The sequence below is a fragment of the Bos taurus genome, chromosome 8 (genome assembly GCF_002263795.3).
Source record: "Bos taurus isolate L1 Dominette 01449 registration number 42190680 breed Hereford chromosome 8, ARS-UCD2.0, whole genome shotgun sequence".
In the NCBI taxonomy this organism is placed as follows: domain Eukaryota; kingdom Metazoa; phylum Chordata; class Mammalia; order Artiodactyla; family Bovidae; genus Bos; species Bos taurus.
Window position 1 is genome coordinate 61031928 of NC_037335.1, and position 25664 is coordinate 61057591.

General features: G+C 48.8%; 1 protein-coding gene across 3 annotated transcripts in view; it reads right to left on the bottom strand.

Moving 5' to 3' along the window:
• PAX5 (paired box 5) overlaps positions 1 to 25664 on the bottom strand; it is a 182106-nt gene that overhangs the window by 35811 nt on the left and 120631 nt on the right. For all 3 annotated transcript variants that reach the window (XM_005210162.5, XM_059889473.1, XM_059889475.1), the window contains exon 8: positions 3053 to 3154. In XM_005210162.5, the coding sequence (XP_005210219.1) occupies positions 3053 to 3154 (102 nt within the window). The remainder of the gene's footprint in view (positions 1 to 3052; positions 3155 to 25664) is intronic.

The window sequence follows — 25664 nt, forward strand, 5'->3', positions numbered from 1 at the left end:
GGAATCTTTGGTGCAAAACTTTTGGCATTTGCTGGAACTTGATGAAAATAAAATCTGAAAACTGTTTCCATGCTGAGCTGATGTGATGTGCCGTGTTTGCTTTGTTCAACATAACTAATTAGACAAGGGCTGTGTGGGGTCGGCAGAGCCACAGGAACTGAATCTACAAATGCTCGAGCAGACCAAGTAGCCCTGATCTGCATATGTGAACACATCCTGAAATCAGAGAGGATGGACAACCCCAACAGCAGAACCAAATTCGAAATAAACAGGAGTCTAAGCCACCAAGACCATGGTTCGTATGGAAAAACATACTATTTTTCCAGACCCCAAAATTCAACTGCCCAAGTGTACCCCGGACATAATCCCTTTTCAATGTATTCTAAAAGAAAACTTCACCTACGGAAGTCTCTCTTATAATGGAAGAGATGGCAGTCAAATGTTTCCCAGAACTTGTGCTGTGCTGTGCTAAGTCACTTAGTCGTGTCTGACTCTGCAACCCCACGGACTGTAGCCCGCCAGGCTCCTCTATCCATGGGGATTCTCCAGGCAAGAATACTGGAGTGGGTTGCCATGCCCTCCTCTAGGGGATCGTCCCAACCCAGAGATCAAGCCCAGGTCTCCCACATTACAAGTAGATTCTTTACTATTTGAGCCACCAGGTAAGCCCTTCCCAGAATCTAGGTAGGAAAAACAGCTCAGAAGATTTCAGTTTCCCTTGGGATTCACTTCCAGGTTGGAAGGGAGGACTGTTTCATATAGTGATATTGACTTCAGCCTTCTGGGCTCCAGGACTGTGAGAGAAATTTTCCCACTGTCTTAAGTCACCAAGTTTGTGCTAACTTGTTATAGCAGCCATAAGAAACTCATACGCAGTATTAATTTTCCCTCCCTCCTGCCTTTAGCCAGACACTCACATAAAAGGACCTATTCTGTGTTATGGGCTATGAGGGGTGCGGAAGACGAGTAAGGCAGAGGACCCGCTGTGCTAAAAGGTGGGCTAGATCTGGGCAGTTCCAGCAAAGACCACGAGTGTGGGCCAGCACTGCCCCCATGAAACCATCCAAGAATGCATCTGGAAATCCTGTTGGAGACAGAGTCCCAGAGATGTGATGCTGCTGTGGACAATGGGGAACAGGAGCTAAGGACCTGCTTGTTAAGCGTGGAGTCGCAGCCGTAAAACCAGGTCTGGTGCTAAATGAGTGCTGGGGCTGCGTGAGAAGAGAAAGCAGGAAGAGAAGGAAAACAGAAGGGAGGGAGGGAGGCTGCAGAGAGAGACGTGGGGCTTCCCTGCCCAAAATGCATGTCTTCCTTCCCCCTCTCCATGTGCCCTCCCTCTCTGCAGAGTCCTGGCAGGCTCCGTGGCCGCCCCTGTCCAGTGGCTGCTGGTAGGCTTCGTTAGGCTGCGCTCTTGTGCAGCCCTGTGGCTCCTGCTGCCACCATTAATGGTACCTGCTGGGGGCTCTGCTAAAACCCCCGGCCGTTTGTATCCGAGCCTGGTAATTAGGATTGGAGGAATCCCAGGGGCTGGAGGGCACCTCTGTCTGGATAAACTTGGGCAAGTTCAGCCGCTGCTCTGAACTCGGCCTCTTTGGAGTTGGCAGCAGGGACTGGCAGGGCCACCGTAGTGGCCCTGCTTCGCCCACCCACATGCCCTCAGGACTGGACCTGGGGCTGCCACCTCCCCCTCTGCCATCACTGTGAAGCATGCATCGACAGACTGAGGGTGCACAGGGTGGCAGAGGGCAGGAGTGCTGAACTGGAGGCAGAAGACCTGGATTCAAGACCTCCCACCTCCAAGCTCTGCAGCTGTGGGCAGTTCCCTAACTTTTCTGAGTCTCACTAGCCTCCTTCTGACCCTGGGGACCCTGCCCACCTCACAGGCTGTAACACCAAAGGCTCCTAGGCAAGCGCTTTGCACTTGACAAAGTGACCCACAGCCACGAAGTTACTGGACAATCCTAACTTGCTAAAGGCTGGGAGACAGTGGGGGTGGAGACAGGCAGGAGGGTGTGTGTCCCGCCGCCTCCCTCTCTTGCCCTGAACACGGTGGCTCTGCCATGACCCCTCCTGGAGGCAGAAAAGGCAAAGCCTTTGCAGGCATGGATCTGGCAGGCCTCCCCAGCGTTGGCAAGGCCCAGGGCAAGAGTACACACGGAGGCCATTTCCCATATGTCTCATATTTAAAAGTCATAAATCAAGCTAACAAACCGTTAAATGAAATATGCTCTGTCCTCCTACCTTGTTAAATAGTCTCCGTAATAACCTGGAAGGCCAGGAGCGAATTTAGAATTCTGGGTCTTCTCAGAGCCTGTGCCCGGCCCTGACTGCATGGGGAAGGCCCACCTGAGCCCTGATCCGCCCGGCTTCCTTCCCCAGGCCCGGCCTGCTTGTCTTCACCGGCCTTGAATGCAGGTGTGGACACCCAGGCTTCACGTCCACACTTTGTTCACATTGCCCACAAAGAATCAACCCTGGACCCCAGGGTGTGCACGTCGGTGATGTGGGCTGGCAAGAAGCCGGAAGGGTTTAGGGCTGTTTGGGCAGGGGCCCTCCTGCCTGGGCCTCAGGGTGGTTCATGCTGAGTCAGGGCTTCTATTGTGGCTCTGCCTCCTACTTGCTGGGCAGCTTACGACTCCCCAGCTCCTCTTGCATGGCAACCCACTCCAGTATTCTCGCCTGGAGAATGCCATGGACAGAGGAGCATAGCGGGCTACCATCCAGGCAGTCGCGAAGTGTCTGACACGACTGAAGCAACTTAGCACGCACACGGCCCCTCTCCGACCTTCAGCCAGGTCCCATGCCCCTCTGCATTCAGGCTCCCTGTGTAGCCAGAGAGGGGCGTCTGAGGGACAGTCAAGGACCCCCTGACTCCGACATCCTCCCAGGTGCTGCCGCTGGTTGACAAAGAGGCCAAGAAGGCAGAGCTCAGCCTCATTTTTTCAGGTTCACTCCTCAGAAGCAGAGAGGTCACTGGGACCATGTCGGGAGGGATGCCCCCCATGAACCCCAAATGCCTCCTGCTGCAAAGACGCAGACAGAGCAGACTCACCAGGTACCATCCCTGTCAGCGTCGGCGCCGAGTAGCTGCCCTGTCCGGTGGGGGGCACGTGCGGAGGGTACCCAGGGAGGGTCGTGCTCGCCAGGTCGCGGCCTGAGGAGTCAAAGCAACAAATCACAGGGTGAGCATCCCCACGGCCAGCTGCTCCTGTCCACAGTTCCCCCAACATCTGCACAGTTGTCATGTCTGGATGCTTGATGCCAGTGTGCATGTGTGTGCACACACACACACACACGTACTCGCCCACCCCTCCAGCCAGGCTCCACCAGCAGGAAGCAAGGATGGCTCGGTTGGATCCCTAGGAAACCAGAGCTCTGACCACATCCCTTGCTCTCTGATCCTCAAGAAGGGCTTGGAACTTCTCCGTTAACACACCGTTGCTTCTGCTGGGCCTTCTGCACATGGCCCAGCAACACCATCTTCCAAGACCAGCTCAGCCATCTCCCAGCCACCCACAGTGGGCAGGGCTCTGCCTGCCTCAGACCCAAGTCTGGTCCTTACTGACTTTTTTCTCTTTGGACCAAGATCTTATCATTCATTCAGTAATGGTGCAGGAAGCACCTCCTGACACCAGACACTGTTCTGGGACATAGAGGTTGAGGCCTCGGCCGTTGGGAGCAGACGTCCAGCATGCACGTGTTCCCCTCATCGCAGGCTGCCAGCTCCTAAGGGCAGGGGTGACACCTCATTCAACATCCAGAAAACCTACCTCCACCACAGGGCTCAGCACCTAGTAGGTCTCCGTGAATAAATGCGAATGGTCTGGGTTCCAGGCCAAGTGGAAGAAAACCCCAAAGCAGTAGAACTCTGAAAGGACCCTGAGGTTCGGCGCTCAGGTAAAGAGTGGGCCTATAGCTCTCCAAACATTGATAATCACACGTATGTACTAAGGTGCTCATGTGTAAGAGCAACAATCCAGACCACGGAAGATGGGACTGTTCAGTGGTTACCTGTTGAGCTCTGAGGATGAGACCCCACCCTTGGGGGAGGAATTGGTAGTTGCCCCTAAAAGAAAGGGATGGCCCTGCTGTCAGACTCTGAGATGTGTAGAGACAGCCCAGGCTGGGGCTGTTCTAACAGGTCAGCTTCCCTACCGGAAAGTGCTCCAGGTGGAGCACCACCCCAGCCCTGGGCCCAGGCTCACACTCCTGGTGACAACACACCACAAAGGCTTATGTAGGAATTGTAAACACCAGGCTCTGTTTCCAGTCTTTTAAATCATTAACTCATTTAACCCTCAACAACACTATGAGGTAAGGTACTGATACATTCCCCACTTTATAGGATAATGAAACAGAAAGGTCAAGTAATTTGTCCAAGGTTGCACAGTAAGGATTTGAAGCCAAGCAATCCAGTGGCAAAGACCATGGGTTTAGTCACTCTATTCTACTGCCTTGCCCATGTGCGGGGCTGGGCTTCTGTGCCCCCGTTTCTCAGCTGGGACAGTAGGCTGAGCCCTGCCTTTAGGCCACACTGTCACCAGCCTTACTCCATCATGCAGAAAGAAATTCAACTACACAGTTTTCGTAATATATGTGTTGGAATGAAAGCAAGGACCACAGTGGGGGAGGGAGGCCAGATCTGCCTCCTGGAAGATGGAGGCGTTACCCTGGTAGGAGGCTACCTGCTGTACTGGGGGTCCTGGAGCCAAGCCCCAGGAGATCCATGCCCCACCCATCTGCCTCAGATGGCTAAGAGGGTCCTGAGAAGGGAAGGGATTTGCCCACGACACTCTCCTCATTTCAGGCAAGGCTGGGACTGGAGTCCAGCTCTCCTAATTCCTGGGCTTTGGTTCTTTTTTCAACAGGGGTTGTCCTTTCGGTCACATCCGAACCTCAACAGTTTCTGCTGCTGTTACATACACTTTAAACCCTGATCCCCAAAACAGAAATGCAGTGCCTCGCCAAGGCACTCAACTCAAGAAGCTAGATAAAAAAGCAATAAAATGAACCTAGGGAAAGGAGGAGGAAGGAATCGATAAAGAAAAGCAGAAAATAATGAATTAGGAACCAGAAGAGTAGACACAATAATAAAAACACACAATAATAAATAATAAATACAACCAAGAGTTGTTATTTGAAAAGACCAATGAGATAGACAAACCAAGGATAAGACTCAAAAAAGAAGGCACAAACATCAAGATAAGGAATGAGAAGATACAGCCAGGGATATGGGAAAGATGACATTTAAAAAACATAGAAACATGCATGGATGCTCTATGCTGCCAAACGTGGAAATCTCGTCAACAGGCACAATTTTCTAGGAAAACATGAATTACCAAAATTAATTTAAGAAGAGGTAGAAAATGTTAACAGCTCAATCATATCAGAAAAGGTTGTTTAAAGTTATTTTTAAAAAATAAGGTACCTTGTCCATGTAGTTTTGGGGGCATTTGTTTTTGTCTTTGGAAAGTTCTTTTAAAATTTCAAGGAACACACACTTCTATTATTAAGCTGATCCAGGATACATAAAGCTAAGAAAATGTTCATTTTGCCAAGGTGGCAAAATCCTGATATAAAAATTTAACAAAGTCACTCAAAAATGAAAACTAATGGCTGGTCTCACAATTTATTAATATGTAGGCAAAAAAAGTCTACTATCTCATTGATGAAGCAATATAGATAAAGAATAGTACACCATGACCAAGTAAGCTTTATTCCAGGGATGCAAGGTTGCTTCAGTATTAAAACTGGTTGGGAATTCACATTAATATGTCAAAAATTCACATTAACATATTTAAATTAACATATTTGATATGATTATATCAAAAGCTATGGAAAAGGCATTGGCTAAAATTAAAGAACACTTATGGCTCAATAATAAAAAGACAAACAACCCAGTGTAAAAATGGGCAAAGGACTTGAAAACACATTTGTCTGAAAAAGATATACAAAAATGGCCAATTCCCTATCAGGGAAATGCAAATCAAAACCACAATGAAATACCACGTCACACCCACTAGGATGTCTCTAATAAAAAAGATAGGTTTTGACAATGTTAGAAAAGATGTGGAAAATTGGAACCCTTATACACTGTGGGTGGGAATATAAAATGGGGCAGCCACTTTAGGAAAGTCTAGAGGTTCCTCAAAAAGTTAAGCATAGCATTACAGCATTTCCCAAGAGAAATGAAAACGTGTCCACTCAAAATGTGTACATGTATGCTTCAATCAACATTATTCATAGGAGGAGCCGAGCGCGAGCGGCAGGCCGGACGAGGCGGGCGCGGAGCGAAGAACCGAGAGCTGGGGGCACCGCCACCACCGTCGCCCTCGGGCCGCACAAAGGGGTTTAAAAAAAAAAAAAAGACATTATTCATAATAGCCAAAAGAGTAGAAACAATTCAGATATCCATCAGCTGATGAATGGATACCGAAAACGGTGTATATTCATACAACATAATACTTAGCAATAAAAAGGAATGAAGTACTGATACACGCTACAACATGGGTGAACTTGAAAGAAGCCCATCACAAATGACTACATACTGTATGATTCTATTAATATAAAATGTACAGAATAGGCAAATCTATAAAGAGAAAAAGTAGATTACTGGTTGCCTTAGGCTGGGAGTGGGGAATAGGGGGAAAGAGAGTAACTGCTAATGGATATGAGGTCTTTCTGGGGGGATGATACAATGTTCTAAAATTGGTCGTGGTGATGGTTGCATGACTTTGTGAGTGTGCTAAAAACCATTGAATTGTATACCTTATATGGGTGAATTTTATGGTATGTGAATTATATCTCAATAGTACTGTTATGTTTTATTATTGCCATCTATCATCACCATCATCTTGAAAAAGAAAAAGTCATTTGACACCAAAAATGTAGGAAGGACATAATATTAAACTGTTTCTTAAACCAAATAAATTTGTCTTTATGGAAAAAATATACAACAAAAGAAAAGATTAATAAATTGAATTACTTAATAAAATAGACCAAAAACCTCTTGCCTGGTAAAAAACAATATGTGTGTGCCAAGTTGCTTCACTCATGTCCAACTCTTTGTGACCCTATGGGCGTGGCCCGCCAGGCTCCTCTGTCCATGGGATTTCCCAGGCAAGAATACTGGAGTGGGTTGCCACGCCCTCCTCCAGGGGATCTTCCCAACCCAGGGATTGAACCCATGTCTCCTGCCGCTACCTGCACTGCAGGCAGAATCTTTACCGCTGAGCCACCAGGGAAGCCCAGAACAATATAAGCAAAGTCAAATGATAAATGGTGGACTGGAGGAAATTATTTGCAGCACATACCATAGATAAATGGCTACTATCCCTATATATTAAAATCTCATAAGAATCAAAATCTCATAAGAATCAAAGGGAAAAGACCAAAAATCTCATAGAAAAATGGGCAAAACTCAGCAACATAAAACTGTTATTTGTTGGGTGACTGGTCAACAAATAGAATAACAGCTTCCTTCAAGGAAAAAGCAAGAGCGTTCCAGAAAAACATCTATTTCTGCTTTATTGACTATGCCAAAGACTTTGACTATGTGGATAACAATAAACTGTGGAAAATTCTGAATGAGATGAGAATTCCAGACCACCTGAGCTGCCTCTTGAGAAATCTGTGCGCAGGTCAGGAAGCAACAGTTATAACTGGACATGGAACAACGACTGGTTCCAAACAGGAAAAGGAGTACGTCAAGGCTGAATATTGTCACCCTGCTTATTTAACTTATATGCAGAGTACATCATGAGAAATACTGGACTGGAAGAAACACAAGCTGGAATCTAGATTGCCGGAAGAAATATCAATAACCTCAGACATGCAGATGACACCACCCTTATGGCAGAAAGTGAAGAGGAACTCAAAAGCCTCTTGATGAAAGTAAAAGTGGAGAGTGAAAAAGTTGGCTTAAAGCTCAACATTCAGAAAACGAAGATCATGGCATCCGGTCCCATCACTTCATGGGAAATAGATGGGGAAACATTGGAAACAGTGTCAGACTTTATTTTTCTGGGCTCCAAAATCACTACAGATGGTGACTGCAGCCATGAAATTAAAAGACGCTTACTCCTTGAAAGGAAAGTTATGACCAACCTAGATAGCATATTCAAAAGCAGAGACATTACTTTTCCGACAAAGGTCCATCTAGTCAAGGCTATGGTTTTTCCTGTGGTCATGTATGGATGTGAGAGTTGGACTGTGAAGAAGGCTGAGCGCCGAAGAATTGATGCTTTTGAACTGTGGTGTTGGAGAAGACTCTTGAGAGTCCCTTGGACTGCAAGGAGATCCAACCAGTCCATTCTGAAGGAGATCAGCCCTGGGATTTCTTTGGAAGGAATGATGCTAAAGCTGAAACTCCAGTACTTTGGCCACCTCATGCGAAGAATTGACTCATTGGAAAAGACTCTGATGCTGGGAGGGATTGGGGGCAAGAGGAGAAGGGGACGACAGAGGATGAGATGGCTGGATGGCATCACTGAACTCCGGGAGTTGGTGATGGACAGGGAGGCCTGGCGTGCTGCGATTCATGGGGTCGCAAAGAGTCGGACACGACTGAGCGACTGATCTGATCTGATCTGATCAAGGTTCCCATGAGCCAGGCTTTGGGCCAGTACTCCACATGGCTTATCTCAGTCAACAACCCCAGAAGGTGGGTGCTGTTATCATCCCCATTCTACAGATGAAGAGATGAAGACTCCAAGCAGCTGATGTATGTGCCCAAGGTCATACAGCTGATGATCATGATCGCTAACATTTTTGCAGCACTTACTGTATTTTAGGCCCTGTTCTAACACTAGGCAGAGTTCTGAACACTGTTCACTGTGTTTTATAGATATTAACTCATTTAATCCTCACTCCATAGGTCCAATAATATTATTCCCATTCTACAGATGTGGCACTAAAACACAAGAGGTTAGGCACCTGCCCGGGGTCTCACAGCTAGTGAGAGAGGCACGGCCACACCCAGGCATTCTGGCACCAGATCCCCCACACTCCCCCAAGACACAGGGCACTTGTTCTTTCCCCATCCCTAAACTGGGGGTCCCCAGATTGCAAGAGCTGCTCCCACCCTCCCTCCCCTGCACTTGCAGGGCACACAGTAGGTGCTTAGAAAATACCTGCCAAGGTGAAAATTAATCAAAAGACATTGGTTCTACCATCTGAAAGGAACTTTGGTTCCCATCTCACCAACGTCTCAGAAAGCCCTTCACCGTGAAAGCCACAAGATAACCAGGCCTCATTTATCTGTTTTTTGCTTGGATGCAACTTTTTCTTTTTCATATATGGCCCATTTCTATGTAGGCTCTCTCTACGTACACTAATGGGGGGAAATGTGAATCCAATTAACTTCAAATTTAGCTCATAATGAACTTATCTCATTTTGCTACCAGCTCCATTCTCATCGTGTGGCAGTAATTAACCACTGGGGGTTGTCACTCCCAGACACATGACATGGAGATCCTCCCAGCCCCTCACTTCAAACCCTTACAGAATTCATTACCCTGACAGTACGCAAAGCCTTCACTTTGAATACCACAGGGCACCAACCAAACTCCCCCTCTATCTGCCCAAATGTGAGTGTGAGCAAGAAAAAGAAGAAAGTGAGCCACTGAGAAGCCATGAGTTATTGTGAATGAGATGGGAGCAAGAGGCTGGTGAGGGCTCCATGGCCAGAAAGGGTCTGGCTGCCTAGACAGCCCTGGGTTGGAGGTTCTCCCCAGAGGCAGGGAGTCTCCACCATAAAGTCCAAGCTATAAGGAACATAGCAGAGATGACCAGAGAAAGCTAAGTCCTTTGCAAACTGGCAATCATATCCACCAGGGGACTGTTAATGCTCAGGAAGTCTGAACACCCCAGGCAGAGGCAATGGTGACTTGTGTGTGTGTGACCTTAGGTAAGTTTGACCACCTCTCTGGGCCTTCGTTTTCCTATCAGAACACTCAAGTAGTGGGAACAGATAGCCTCTGGGGATTTTTTTTCTGTTTTAACATTCTACAGCTCAGAGGCCTCGTTTTAGCCCATGTTGATGGAAGTGGAGGCTGGTGCCAGCTGCTATCGAGATGCCCACCTCGCCGCAGCACTCCTGCCCACAGTATCAGGCGCCCTGGAGCCCCTGGATTAAATCCTGGTGAAAGGAAGGTAAGCACCAGTCTTGTTTTCCTGTCTTCAGGAAAGGATCTTACGGCAGGAGATGAGGGCTGTCAACCTGCACTTTATTGCCAAGGCCACCTCGTCAAATGTTCCCACGGGCGACTAGGCACCTGGCTTGGAGAACAGCTTCTACTCAGTGGTGGCTAGTTTTCAGAAGTTGGAACTCTGGATTCATTTCATTTGGGAATCTCCTGTCTATGTGAATGTTGACTCAACTCCAGTTTGTAAAATATACACTGAGGGCCAAAGAAAATGTATCCAAAGACCACGTTTTGCCCCCATGGCCAATTTTCAACCTTTCTCATTCTCGAAGCTCTCGAGTCCTATCTGAACCATCCCATACCACCACTCCACCAGTTTCATCACCTGCCAGGCCTTTTAAGGACAAGAGCCCAGCCTGGGTGTCCAGGTAACTACCAAAGAGGTAGCCACCAGGCAGGGCAGAACGGGTCAGGGGATGGAGGGAAAGCCCTGCAGGAGGTGACTCCTGAGACCTGCGGCATGACCACAACCAGCTCCCTGGGGCCGTCGGAACCTCCTGCCATCTTTTTTCATGGGTGACAGCCCCAACCTCCCAGCCACGCTGGCTTCCCAGACACCCTTCCTCCCTTGAGCCCAGTCAGTCCCCAAACCCCTCCTAACTCTCCATTACCTGGTGCCCTCTCCTCCCTGGCCCGAACTGCCCAGGTCAGACTGTTCTTCCCTTTGCTCTGTTTTCTAGCAATCTCATCTCAGTCCCCTGCCCTGTTCCTGGCACACCCTCTGTGGCCGTTTCTTCCAGAGAAACGGAAGAAACGGCATCCAGCCCCTGATCCTCTAGGCTCACACTGAAGGACAACTTGGAATCACACAGAAACTCAGTGAGGGCTGACCCCGGGGGAGGGCTCTGAAGCTAACACTTCCGATTCTGTCTTGGTTCAATAATTTAACCAGAACTGCAGACACTCTCACTTCTATGACATTTTCTCAGAAAGCTCTTCCTCAGAGTCATAGAACCATGAGAAACCCTTCTGCATGTTAAGAAACATTATTAAAACTTTAAAAGAAAAGGTCATAAAGGTGGGAATCATAGCCTTTTCACGTCATGGGGCACTGTTAACTGTCATACCCAGGGATCATACCTCTAAGAGAATGTACCTGTGTTTGATGATTCTTTACTGCTTGATTAGAGCCCAGAAATGGGGACGTTACACGTGAATGTGCAGATTTCTCTCAAGTAGAAAAGACAACGCCAAAGGTTTGGGCTTATTGCCCCATAGGACATTAACCAATTCTGTATCTAATCTAGCAATTTTATTCCAACATTTTTAAAAAATGCCTTTCTACATGGACGATATAAACCCTGTTCTCAAATGTTCTTGGAACCACTTTTATCTTTTTATAGGTTCACTCATTAATTTACGAGTTGAATAAAATCTTCACATGTGCTCATTCTATATTTGTACATGAGTTATGTTCTTAATTCTTTAAAAATTTACACTTTCTCGCTCGTTACAGGAAAAAGTCAACCAACCCTGAGTGAGATGAATTGAAGGTTTTCAACCAACAACAAAGCCGGTGACAGTAAACAATTGCTACCTTAGGGGAGGGAGAGAGGAGCAAACCGGCAGCCAGGACCTGGAAAGGGGATTAACCCTGCTACACAAACCCTGGTGTGTGCCTACACGTGTGCATACACCACCAGGTATCTTTGTTCCAGCCGGCGTTTGAAACGTGTGACAGTTTGAATGGGGGTTGCTCCCTGCTCTGGAGCCTCCCTTTGTTCGGACCTGCCACAGGCAAAGGATGTTGAGCCGGGAGCGCAGACAGGGAGCATTCAACCTAGAGGGGGAAAGGCTGCCGTGAGGCAGCACACAGCATGTGTCCTAAGTCACTTCAGTCGTGTCCCACACAGAGTGGACAGGCTAATTGCAGATGGGCCCATCCAGTCATTAAGGCAGACCTGGCCATCTCCTAACGACAGGTTTATTAGCCATTAGTTTAGGTGATGCTATTTACTGAGAAATAATAACCCTCAATTTCTTTTCCCCAAATTACTGAATCCCCACTTTTGACAATTTCTGACTGACCCTCCTCTCATTGCCGGGGCTAAAGATCTAATCTGGATTTGTGAGCATGAAGACAACTCGGAGAATTCATTCATAAGGCTCTGTTTACTTCACAGCTTCAACCCTCCCCCTTCTTTCATTCCAACAGACTCTGTCTACTGCCCTGGAATCACTGGGAACTTTCAGACTCCAAGGACTGTGTTTTAATTGCAAGGGAATGTTTGAATTTCATCTGCCTGGCATTTTAGAGCAGACACTGGGGCTCAGTCAATATTTCCATGTACATTTATGACATGATCTTCCTCCACTAGCAACTGTTGATCCAATGTAATAAACTTACAAAGGCAGGGTTCTAATGAGCAAGGCTGCAGAGCGGCTCTGCCATGCTCATGGCTCTGAGCATCCCTGCCAGGACACGCGCTGCTCCAGGGACAGATGGAAGCCATTATTTACAGCAAGAGCACGATAAGGGCCACTGTGGGCAAGCTTAGGTCTTCACTCACTCATTTGTCCACTCATTCATTCATGTATTATCATTCATTCACGTATTGAGTTCTAGCACCAGAGGACCTGGGGGAGACAATAATGATAATAATACCCACAACAATAACAGTGATTGCTTATTCAGCTCTTATCAAGTGCCAGGCACCATTCAAAGTGTTTGTATGCAAACTTAATGTGTCACACTCCCACTCAGGGAGATACAAACTTTGATAACCCCCAGTTTGAAGATAAGATGGTGGTGTTTGGAGGCAAACCGAGGCCATCTAATGCGAGTCTATGCCTTTACCACCCTTGTCCCTGCACTTGCTTCAGTAGTTGAATTGCAAAATATAAAACACACCTTCTTTTTGACCTGAAATTCTACTTCTAGGACTTTACCTATGAAAATACACAGGAAAGTACACCAAGATTCACATTTAATGGGAAGGGAGGGATGGAGACAATCCAAGGGCTTCCCTTGTAGCTCAGTCACTAAAGAATCTGCCTGCAGTGCAGGAGACCCGGATTCAATCCCTGGGTTGGGAAGATCCCTTGGAGAAGGAAATGGCAACCCACTCCAGTAACCTTGCCTGGAAAATCTCATGGACAGAGGAGCCTGGTAGGCTGCAGTCCATGGGGTCGCAAAGAGTCAGACATGACTGAGTGACTAGCACTTACTTACACTTAGTAAAAAATAGATAAATCTATCTGCTGACGGACACATAAAAATGTTACCGAAAGTATACACAAGACATGGTTAACTTTGCGGTGAGGATTATGGGTGGGAGGGCTGAGGTTGGGGAAAGGACAACTATTTTTCATTTTATATTTTTCTGTATGGTTTGAATATTTAACCACATGCATGTATTACTTTTTGTTCAAAATTAACTTTTTGATTTAAAATTAACGTTTTCTTAAGAACCAGACACTGTCTGTGCCCCAAGGGGCCCACTGACAGCCTTGAAGGGGAGGTAATAATGAATCTAAGATGCACGAAATGCATAACTCCCCCCACCACCCCCCCACACCCCACCCCACCCCTGCTCACACCTCAGCAGCTCCTGGGCCAGAACTGTCACGGTGGGCACTCCCCGCTTTCAAAGACAGCATTATGATGCCAGGAGCACCTTGTCCAAGCACGTGTCCACAGCTTATGATCACACCAGCCCTCCCCCAAGCCAGCACTCAGCCTCGCAGTGATGTCCCGCCCACCCGAAACGTGCCATCAGGCAAGCTCAGCCCTGACAATCTGGCTGTAAGTTGCCTAAAGGTGGGCCCAAAGGCTGTCCCTAGAGCCCCTGGGGCACCAGGTCTGGCAGGCCAGGTCCTCACTGGCACACAGTTTCAATGAGCTCAGTGGTCTGGCTTCCCAGCTGCCAGCAGATTGAAAACAGCAAAATAAGAAGGGGGAGAGAGACTTCCGGAGCCAGGCAAACTGATGTTAGGAGACGTGACAGGTGACAGGTGAGCAGCAAGGATGGAGACAGGAAAACAATATAATCCGACATAAGAAGCCCAGACTTCAACAGTCTGGGGTGCCTGGTGGAGGGCAAGCCGCCTTCTTACAGACCTCCAGAGGCTTTGCTGCTACAGCAGGAGAGGTTTAGCGATGCGAGTTCAGAGACGAACCTGGGTGCTGTCACTGGAGGAGGGTGAACTTCTGTCTCTCCAGCATGATTATCTGCATCTCTTATCTGAGAAGCCCATATGACAAATCAGTGCTTTGAAAGTCGGCTTGGGACCTATATAATCATAGGTAGCAGATGGAGAAAAGCCCAATTGTCCATCTCAGTTCAGGATGGGTCCTTGGAGAACACTGGTATGGTGTATGGTAATGGAGAAGACCACCAGGAGACTGGATTGTTGATGGAAACCCGCCATACTTCCACTCCTGGTTATGGTATCTGCCCACCCAAGCTGGCTGGAGAATATTGAAAATGTAATCTTGCCTCCCACTGTGTCAGAACCATGGTGTCCCATGGCTGGACTGAAACTTGGAAGTTTACCAGTCTCCCCCCAACTCAAGGCTGACAGTATTCTCATCACGTTTGCCCACCTCCAGGCTGCTAAGGCAGAAGATACTTCCCCAACATAATGGTTGGGAATGTCTTCCTTCTCAAGAATTGGTTTACACATAAACTATATGATTCCTAAATAGAAAGTGGAATGGGTTAAGAAACACAGAAAGCATAGAGTTCCCTGGAGGCGACCTTCCAGACTAGGGGACATTGCTAATGCTAATGCTAAGTCACTTCAGTCGTGTCCGACTCTGTGCGACCCCATAGACAGCAGCCCACCAGGCTCCTCTGTCCCTGGGATTCTCCAGGCAAGAATACTGGAGTGGGTTGCCATTTCCTTCTCCAATGCATGAGAGTGAAAAGTGAAAGTGAAGTCGCTCAGTCGTGTCTGACTCTTCGAGACCCCATGGACTGCAGCCTACCAGGCTCCTCTGTCCATGGGATTTTCCAGGCAAGAGTACTGGAGTGGGGTGCCAGGGGACATTACATCTTTGTAAAAGGGTGCAGCATGGCGTGGTAGTTAGGGGGCACCTCTGGGCATACTCGCCGAGTGGGTAAATCCACATACGATGGCTGGAGCTCTGCTGAGCTCTATTTGCCAGGCACTCTTCTACGTGTTTTATGCCTTGTCTCATTTAATCATCAAAATAATTCTACATTGTAGAAATTAGTATTATTGCTGTTGTTGACATTGAGAGGATGAACCTAGAGGTTAAGTGCACCGGCTCTGGGAGCAGACTACTGGATTCAAACCCCAGCTCTGCTCCTTATTAGTTCTTTTGTAACCTTGGGCAAGATTCCACTTGAGTTTGCTCATCTATAAAATGGGGCTAATGGTAACACCACCTTCTAAGACTGTTTAAAAGAACTAAAGAGTTAGTATAGGTGAGGCCCTTAGAAAGGTGCCCAGCCCATACATGTGTTCCCAGCTATGACTGTTGTTCCCTCCAATATTCAGAGGAGGCCACTGAAGCTGAGAGAGGTTAAGTAACTGGCCCAAGGTTGCACAGGCAGAAAATGGTCCAGGAAGAGGCTGTGGGGGCAGGATTAGAAACCAGGCAACCTGTGCTCTTAACTACCAAGTACCAAATCTAGGATGGGTTTGAAATATAGTCAAGGATGGTGAGAGGCACCTACTGGACCTCTCCAGCTAAAGGGTGAGGTCAGGGCTAAAGGACCGAGTAGGAGGGCCCTGGACTGGATGTCAGAATGCCCTTCCACTTCCTTACAGGGACTTCAGACAGGTCCTCCCCTGTCTGAACATTCTCATTTGTGAGCCCAGAGTTTCCCTCCCAGGTCACCCACCTGGAGGAGCTTAGACAATGGTAGAGAAGTGAGGAAGATGTATTACTGGGTTCTCGGGCTCCTTCCACATCTGGCTGACAGCCCATTTATTTTAAGAAATAGTCAATAGGTGCGTGTTACAGCCAGAAAAGCCTCCAATCAGCTTCTGATCTACTGTGAAGGGATCGAGGCCAGCCACAAACCCTAAAGCAGTGCCTTGGCCCATCACCTGCTGGCCTAGAAGGTAACAGCCCTGGAGGATGTCATGAGATCCGGGCCCAGAAACAACAGAGCCCATCCAGATGACGCCCCCTCCCTCCAAAACACACAGCGAGGCTGAGATTAGAAATCGCTGCGGATGAAGCCGACACAAGAGGAGGCTGAGCAGGTGCGGTGCTTGCCGAGGAAAACCAAGCCCACCCCACAGAGGCACCTCCCAGGGTGCAAGGCAAATTAATGTGCTGCAGAGAACACGCATTAAATCGCACTGCTGGGGCCGCGGGCTGCTGACATGCCAGCCCATCCCTGCCCAGCCCTCCCCTCCCACAGAAAGGCCAAGTCAGGTACCAGGGCCTCTGAGAAGCAAAGCATAGCTCCGACTCTTATTCGTAAGCCTCTGCCGGTTCTGGTATCACCCATGCCCTGCCCCTCTCCTGGGCCATCAGGATCACAGAAGGGAGACTGCAACACAGGAGGGGCCCTACAGAGCTGGAGCATCACGAGGGGACAAATGCCAAGAGCCAGCGGAGCCTGGGTTCAGTTTGACAGTTATTCACCATCTCAGTGCCCACAGCTGGCAAACAGGCTCAGAGAGGCTCAGAGTCCTGCCCAAGGTCCCACAGGTAGCAAACGGCAGACCCGAGATTCAGTTCCTGCAGTCACGGTGAAGGCTTCATGGAGGCAGCAGCAGTGGAACTGAGCCTCAGTAGGTAGGGTTCCTCCAGGGACACCGGGAGCAGGGCTCAGGCTGAGCCAGGGCAGGGTGGGCAGTACCGGTGGGTCCTATCACCATGAATGAGCCTCGAGGGGCAACGTGCTTGAGACTGGTATGAGTATCCTCAGGAACTGGCAGAAGTTGGGGTAAGGTGGGTGGGCAGCTGAGGTGTAAGGAGGGAGAGCCAGGGTCCCAGAGGTGGGATTAAGAGCCAGGCTGAGGAGAGAACACACGAGTTCTTGAGTAGCCTTCACACAGTCTTAAAGGCCACTCTGGAACTTTGGGGAGCATCAGCATTGGGGAGCACCAGCATCCAAAGGACATGAAAGGTCCACCAGGAGGGGTTCCAGCCATGTTCCCTGGGGCTCCCTGGGGCACTGGGGGCCTCTAGGATGGCCACCCCTCAACCACTGAACCTCGATTCTGACTATTTACATAAACGCTTCCCAGGAAGATCTTATCTGAACAAAAATTTTCTTGACACAAACTAAAACTTAACAATTGTTGGAAAATCACTATTGGCAGGTAAATGAAAAAGTCCCTTTGAGGGTGAGGCCCAGAGCTCCACGCACAGTCAGGCCTGGGCCCTACAACCCCTCAGCTCCGTGATCCAAACAGGGGTGGGCACTGGTGAACAAGTCCACCTGGATCTAAACTTGCCATGCAAGTGTGCACGTGCATGTATGTGTGTGTGTGTGTGTGTGTGTGATTTTTGTCACATCTTTGTATTTATTGAGCCTGCCAGACAGGACCAGGTAGGGGAACACACACAAGAATCAGAATTCCCAGAATTTGCCACTGGCTTCTCTCTGCACTCCCAATAAATGATTGCACCTCTGTGAGCCTCGCTTTCCAAATCTGGAGAATGGGGATGTTACCCTTTGCCCTGTCCGCCAGGATTCCTAGGCTTTGAGAATGGAGGAAGGAGAGATGGAGGAAACAGGAATGAGAAGGAGGAAAAGTCTAGCTTTCTGGTGAAAAATGGAAACATTCAAGCATGCAACCCGACGTGGCACCAGCTTGAGTTTTAAAATCCCGTGGGTCGGTGCACGCCACCCCTGCCAACCCAGCACTCTTCATGTAGTCTCAGCAGGTTCCCTAATTTCTGCCACTCAGGTTCCTTGTCTACAAAATGGATATAACACCCATTTCACAGAGCTGTTTGAGGTCTCAACCAGGTCATCGGGGAGTCTGGACTCAGAACCAGCATGTGGTCGAAGGCCTCCTCCCTTCCTCCTGCCCAGGCCCCAGGTCCCCAAACTCCCCCTCCCATCACAAGCTCCTTCTGCTCCAGCCATCCCCACCAAAATGAACCTCACTGGGCAGGAGGACTCAGAGAATTAAAACACGCAATCAAACAGCTTCTTGATGGGAAATGCTTTAGAAATTTTCGGCTCCATTTACTTCTCAATCTAATTTTGTCCTCGGATGCACATTATGCGCAAGATGGGATCTCATGTGGTTTGTCTGCGCTCTGCACACCAGCAGGAGGCAGCCCACGTCTCAACTGCTGCACACGTCTTTCCACCATCGTGAGTGGCATAATGAGGGCACCCCTGGGCAAGAAGGCCCATCCTGGGCATCCTGGCACCCACAGCCCAGCCTCTCCCACCAGTGCCCTTGTGTGGGCATTAGGGGAGACATCACCAAGTCACAGCCCCTCCACATTCACAGCCAGCTCAGGCCCCAGTGTGGACTCCAGTCATCACCCACCCCTCAATTGTCTCCCTGCCTGGCTCCACCTCCTTCAGCATCCCAGACCCTCTGCAGACAGACCCTGCACCCCCCATTCCCACCACCTCGGGATCAAGTCCAGACTCCTCACTGCCCTCCATTCCTGCTAAAGTAGTGGTGCCCCCAGCCCCCACTCCAACTCTAGCCCCAAATAGCTTGCTTCCCCCCAATTTGCTTCCAAACCTCAGCACATGTTGCTGCTATGCCTTGGCAGCTCTGGGAAAACTCCACCAACATCACCTCCTGTGGAAAACCTCCTCAGATCCTTGCCTTGCCCACCCGTTAGTCCTCTCAGAACCCCTGTGCCTGCTCCACGTTATAGCTCTCGTCAGGCTGCCCAGGATGGCTGTCTGCAGAAGACACAAGACTGAACCCTTCCAGGGCAGGAACATTGGCCCATTCATTCATGTCTTCCTAGAAAGGTGGCACAGTGCTTAGTGGGGGCCAAAGAAAAGCTTACTGGTCCGTTCATTCATTCATTTATCCAGAAAACCTTTCTGGGGAATTCCCTGGTAGCACAGTGGATAAGAATTCACCTGCTACTGGAGAGGATATGGGTTTGATCCCTGGTCCTGGAAGAAGCCACATGCTGCAGAGCAATGAAGCCCAAGCACCTAGAGCTTGTACTCTGCAACAAGACATGCCACTGCGTAAAGCAATGAAGACTCAAAGTAGCCAAAAATAAATAAATAATAAAATATTTTTTAAAAGAAAACCTTTCCAAGCCTTTCTTCTAGACCCAGCCCTGTGTCAGGTTCTGGGGATCTTGTGCCCTTAAGAAAAGGAGACTTTGAGACCAATGGGTGATAATTTTCCATCATCCTCACTGGAGAAAAGCCACCAGCAAAGCTCAGAGTTACCCAAGTTCTAAGAAAGAGAAGTGCCTCCTGCTACCTCCCAGGACTCCTTAGGGCTGGGACTGGACCACTGGGTCCTCACGTCTTCCCTCCCTGCTACTCTTCAGTCCAGTTACTCAGCAAAAGTCATCAAATCCTGAAGAGACAGCCCAGCCCCAGCCCCAGGCTCCAGGTCCCACTGCTGCCTCTCACTAGGGCGTTTCTGGACTCCATACACCCATTTCCCCCTTTCTTCAGGGGGTTTCTGGCCTGTGTGCGGATGTCCCTGGGTCTGAATTTAATGATGCCTCAAATCCTATGGAAGGGGTTGACTGCAGTCAATAAATGACCCAAAGAACAAGACCCTCCTATCTCCAAAGCCATGGTGCTCTCAGCCCTGCTAGCTTGGGTCTCTTCTCTCAGTTCCTAATTCTTCAAACATCTTTGTCCACCTGACACCATGAACACCCTTCTTTTGTTTTGACAATTTTCCACCTTAAGAGTTTAGTGTCCTCATGGCAGAAGTTAGAAGCTTGATCTCCCAGCCTCCCTTGCAGCTCAAGCGCAGATGCCATCTTGGCTCCATCAAGCAGACACGCATGTGAGTCGTTAATTCAGAGGCAAGTGACACAAAGAAATAGGTGCCTGTGGGGATAAAGGTCCTGTGGTGATGTCTGGTGTCCAGGGACAGCAGCATGAGCTGAGGGTTTTATGTCCACAGGCCAGGAGGTGGTGTTTCCACAGAACCATTTATGAGGCATTTCAAGTGTGGTTCAGCTGCTCAGACGTGGTTCAGATGTGATTCCCAGCTGTGAAGCCTCCAAGCCTGGTTCTGTGGCCTCCTGAGAATCCTAACATCTTCTCTACTTAAGCAGCCAGAGAGAATTCTGTTGTTCCCACCTCAGAGTTATGGTTGTTCCAGGCTCCGAGATGGAGAGCATTCATGCTGTGCTTTGTCCTCCACCAGTCACCTTTTACTAGACTTCTCTGTGACTTCTTCTCCCCAGCCATCCTTGTTCTCCAGTTTCTTCCTAGAGCTCTGCTTCTCTCAAGACTTTGTGTCTATGCATCTTCACCAGGTGGATCCATCTCCACCATGCCCATTCCAAATTGGTATTCCCAGCCCTGATGCCTCCTCCATCACCTTCTGGATGTTCCCACTTGAGCATTCCTGGGGGACCACAAGGTATCTAAACCAGCTCTTCTTCCTGTCGTCTTCATCTGACTCCATTGCCCCAAACTGCTAATGCTGAGGCTCAGTTCCTTCATCCAGGGAGTTGCCCTCTGCATCTGCCTGCTGTGGCACAACCTTGGCCAAGTTGCTTCACCTTGCTGAGCCTCAGTTTCTTCTTCTGAAAAGTGGGGTTCAAGTCTGTCACAACCCCACCCCCAAAGGATGGAAGGAAAATTGGAAAATAACAGCTGCAAAATCAGTAAGCGAATTGTAAAATGTAGTCCATAAGCAAAAAGATATTAGCATACTTTTAGGATTTGGTTTCATCGAACAATTTCTTGCTCACCTTAGAGTGATGCTCGCCTGCCATTTCCCCTTCCTTTAGAGTGGGGAGGCCTCCCACTTTCTTCCCTGGACCAGATTACCCTTGGGATTTTTAAACTCACCATCCAGCTGTTCCCATCCCCCGACCCTCAAAACACAATTGTGACAGTCAAGCAAAGAAAGGAGAGAGAGGGAAAAAAATCCATAAAGGCTCGGCAAAGCAGCGGCCGGTGGAATTCTCCAGCTCCTGACCACCAGTTAGTGACGTCAGGATTTATAACTGTATTAAATGGTGTGACAGGGAGCCTTGATATATCAGTTCCCCCTTCTTCCCAAATCACAGACAATAAAAGCTTTGGCAGTGAAAGTCATTCATCATCATAAAGACCCGAGACATCCCAGTCATCAATTTCACTCACATCCTTAATACACTGGAGGGAACGCAGGAGTCGAGCACCTCCAAAAGGGGGAGGAAAAAACACGAAGGAAGATTGAACAGGAATAATTACAAAGGTCAAAGAAGGGATTCCTCTGGGGGCGGGGGGCATGGGTAGGGCTGGTCCCTGCCGGAGGCACGCTCAGCCCACAGAGGAGCTGGGCAGCCGCTGGGCAAGCTCCAGGCAGCCCAGAGGCCCAGCCCTTGGATCAGACCCTGGGAGCCCTGCAGTGAGAGACAGCTGACACAGGCTGCAGGACTACAGGAGGAAGGACAAGGAGCCCAACTTTGGGCTCCATGGCTCCAGGCTGAGATCTATGGGAGCATTTGACTCCATCACCCTCATTATACAAGTGAGGTTTAGAGATAATAAAACCACAGTTATCTTTTGTAATCTATACCTATATTGGCACAGATGGCTATTCATGGTAGCTGGGGTCTTGTTTTAGGCAACACCTTTGGAATAACTACCCAGGACTGATGCTACTGATTGTGAAAGATACTGTAACACTCCAGGGCCAGGTGAGAAAGAGACACTGCTCAGAGGCCCTCAGGGCACCCTCTGCCACCCTGCCCTTCCCCGGGACCCTCCAAACACCTCAAATCCAGCATAAGTTTCTGGAGAAGAAGGACTGATAATACCTGCTGTTGTTTCCCCATCCATTCGACAGCCCTTCCCTGAGCACCTACTATGTGCTGAGGCTGCTGAGGTCTGTCTGGGTACAGGCTGCCTTACAAGGTGCCAGTTGGTGGAGGTGAGTCAGCCCAATGCCTTTCATCCAGATAGCATCCAGGATGGAGACCAGCCATGTCAGTCCCAACCCCAGTGCTTGGTCCTGATCGATGCATCAGCCTTGCGGCCTGTTTTCTAAACTGGGTGCCGAATCTGACCTCCTTTGGTCAGGTGGCCTGCCTGCCCCTGACACAGCAGCTTGGTAAGGAGCAGCGTGGCCCAGTGGTCACTGTGACCTCTGGAATCTGACAGTTTGTGTTTGAAATCTGGCTCCATTACTTAGGATATATGTGACCTTGAGTAAACTCCTGTGCTTCTCTATGGCTCAGTTTTTGCATCAGTAAAATAGGGATAACAAAACTTCTCATGGAGTTGTTTTATAGACAAGTCAAGTTAAGGTATGTAAAGTGCTTAGAATAATGCCCATTGCCTAGTGAGTGGGAAGCAAGTACCAGTGGTCATTCCTGCTAGTGACTCTTGACTTAGTGGATCTTATCCAGGATTGAGATCAGCTCTGGAGGAGGAGCTCTTACCTTAGTCTGCACTCCAGATGCCAACCCCTCAAACAGGGCTACAGACCACCCTATCCTTGAAGTGAGCATGTGACAGAAGGAGCCAATGGGTCTGGAAAGGCAAACAGTTCTCCGGATGGGCAAGTTCAGATGGGCAGCAGGTGCCCCTAAGGATTTGTGCCAAAACCAGCCTTACCAAACATTTATAGAAGACATAAGGGTGGGAGTAGAAGTTCCATAGCCTCTCAGGTAATGAAAATAAAAGCTAATAGAGAGAAATTAAGAGATATTTTTTCTGGGCTGTGAACACTGGCAGATAAAAAGGGCTGCAAACCAGCTGAAGCTAATGTATTTGCAGGGAGATAATAATTGTAATAATATCTTGCATTCAGATGCCCCTTTTGCTCCTCAAAGATGTGTGTGTGTGTGTGTGTGAATTATGTCAATAACCTTGATAGTAATATAGATGGATAGGGTTTGGGGTGATTGTGTGAGTGCTCAGTTGCTTCAGTCCTGTCCGACTCTTTGCAACCCCATGGTGTAACACACCAGACTCCTCTGTCCATGGGATTTTCCCAGTTAGAATACTGGAGTGGGTTGCCATGCCCTGCTTCAGGGGATCTTCCCAACCCAGGGTTTGAATCAGAGTCTCCTGAGTCTCCTGCATTGCAGGCAGATTCTTTACCACTGAGCCACCGGAGAAGCCCTTGGGGTGATTAGTAACAACTAATCATATTAGACAGCTCATTTGTTCATCCATCCATTTATCCATCTATCCACTCATTCATTCAATAAACACTTCCAGAGTACCTATAATGTTCCATGCTCCACGCTAGACAGAAGACAATCCAGACCCTCACAGTGTAAGGATAAAGTTAGGCTGGATACAAAGAATCATAAGTCAAAGCACAATGGGATAACAGGTGTAATGATCCAGGGCCCACAGAGGGGATTATCACTCTGCCTGTGGGGCAACTGGGGAGGGCTTTCTGAAGGAGGTGGTGCTTGAGGATGGCTCCCTGGGGACATTCCCTGAAGTCACATAGACAGAGATTGGTAGGCCTGCTGGTTCCTCAGTCCCTCAACAGGTGTCATGAGAGCCATTCATAGGCAAAGCTCTGCACCAGCTCACACTCAACCCCTGCTGGGACACAGGGCCTGAGCACCCAGCACAGTCCGGTTAAAAGAAGAGGTATAGCTCCTTACAGCTCACATGTGCTTCATTGAAGTCCTGCAAGGGGAGGAGAAGCCAGGACTATAATTCCCATTGGGCAGATGTGAAAACTGAGGCTCAGAGAGAGAAAGCGTGTCCCAAAGTCACCAAGGAGTTATTTATGGAAGAGCTGGTATGAAGATTTGTGATCTTGATTCAAGGCAGCCCATTGTTCTTCCTTTCACAGAAGACTACTGCCACCTCTGGGCAAATGACAGAAGCATCCTAAGCAGAGGAACCAGCGAAGCAAAGGCTTAGAGTCAGGACTGGGAAGTTGAGTAGGAAGGTGATAAAAAGAAAGGTCTGGATGAAGGGTTCTATCAGGCATGGATGAGGCAGATAGATGGCAGAGGACCAGTCAGATAGAGAAATGAGGATAGGAGAGGCGATACATTCTGTTCTGGAAAGCCGAGCCTGGAACAGAGGGAGGAACCAAGGGATGTGGGTTCTAGAAATGTCTCATGTGGGGAGAACTTGAGTCCTCCGTGTCTCCATCTTCTCCATGAGGGAGTTGTGCTAACGATCTCTAATGACTCACCAGCATCAATATTGCAGTCTCTTGACCCCAGGGCTCTGGGGAAGGCATGCTTGTCACAATACTGGGGCAGATGGTGGAGATACAGTGAGGACCAGCCAGTGCTCACAGAGGTGGTGAGGAGAGGTCAGGCAGAAGCATCAAAAGAGGTGCTGACCCCCCTCCCAGGGGATGGTTCTCCCAGGGTACAAGGGGATGTGGAGTCCTCAAGGAGACCTTGATAGTGGGCACTGGGGAGGTGTGGCAGACAGAACCATGGCCCCCCAGTGCCTGTGCTATGTCACCTTACAGAGAAAATGGGACTTTGCAGGTGTGTAATTAAATCAAGGATTTTGAGATGTGGAGATGATCCTGGATTATTCAGATGAGCTCAGTATAATCACCAAGTCCCTATACGGGAAGGCAGGGGGGTCAGAGTCACAGAGAGATGTGACAACAGAAACAGAGGTAAAGAAGACAAGATGATACCCTGCTTGCTTTGAAGACAGAGGAATGGGCCATGAGCCAGACAACATGGGCGGCCTGGAGAAGCTGGAAAGGGCAAGGAAATGGATTCTTCCCTAGAGCCTCTGAGGGAATGAGCCCTGCTGACACCTTGATTTTAAGACTTCTGACCCCTAGAGTGTTAAGATAATAAATTTGTGTTGTTTTAAGCTATGATGTTTGTGGTGATTTGTTACAGCAGCAATTGGAAACTAATGCAGGAGGTCAGTGGAGTATCAGGAGAGGGAGCCATCAGGGCTGCTCCATGCTGGACACATCCCATCTCTGGCAAGCTCCTCATCCCCTGGCTGTGGAGGACCCCTAAACCAAGCTCTCTGAACTGAGCTGCTTTCATGAGCTCCAGATGTTTAAAAACAACACTTATTTAGCAGTTATGTTCCAGGCAGAGTTTTAAGTGCTTCTGAAGTATTAACTCATTTAATCCATGTGACAAGTTCCTATTCCAATTTCATAGATGAGCAAACTGAGGCATGCTCAGTTGCAACTGAGGTCACCAACTCATAAGTGAGAGAAGAGCTGATATCCGAAGATAGGTAGTCTAGCTCCAGAGTCTGTACAAGAGATTCTGAGTTTCATCAGCTTCCACAGACCCCAGGGCCGCCAGTCTAACTGTGCTATGGGGGAATGTGAGAGAGCTCTGGTTGGATATCTCTGATGACAAGGAGCTTATTACCAAACAGAGGCAGTACAGTACAGGGGTTAGAGAAAGCCGGCTCTGCTACTTGCTACTGC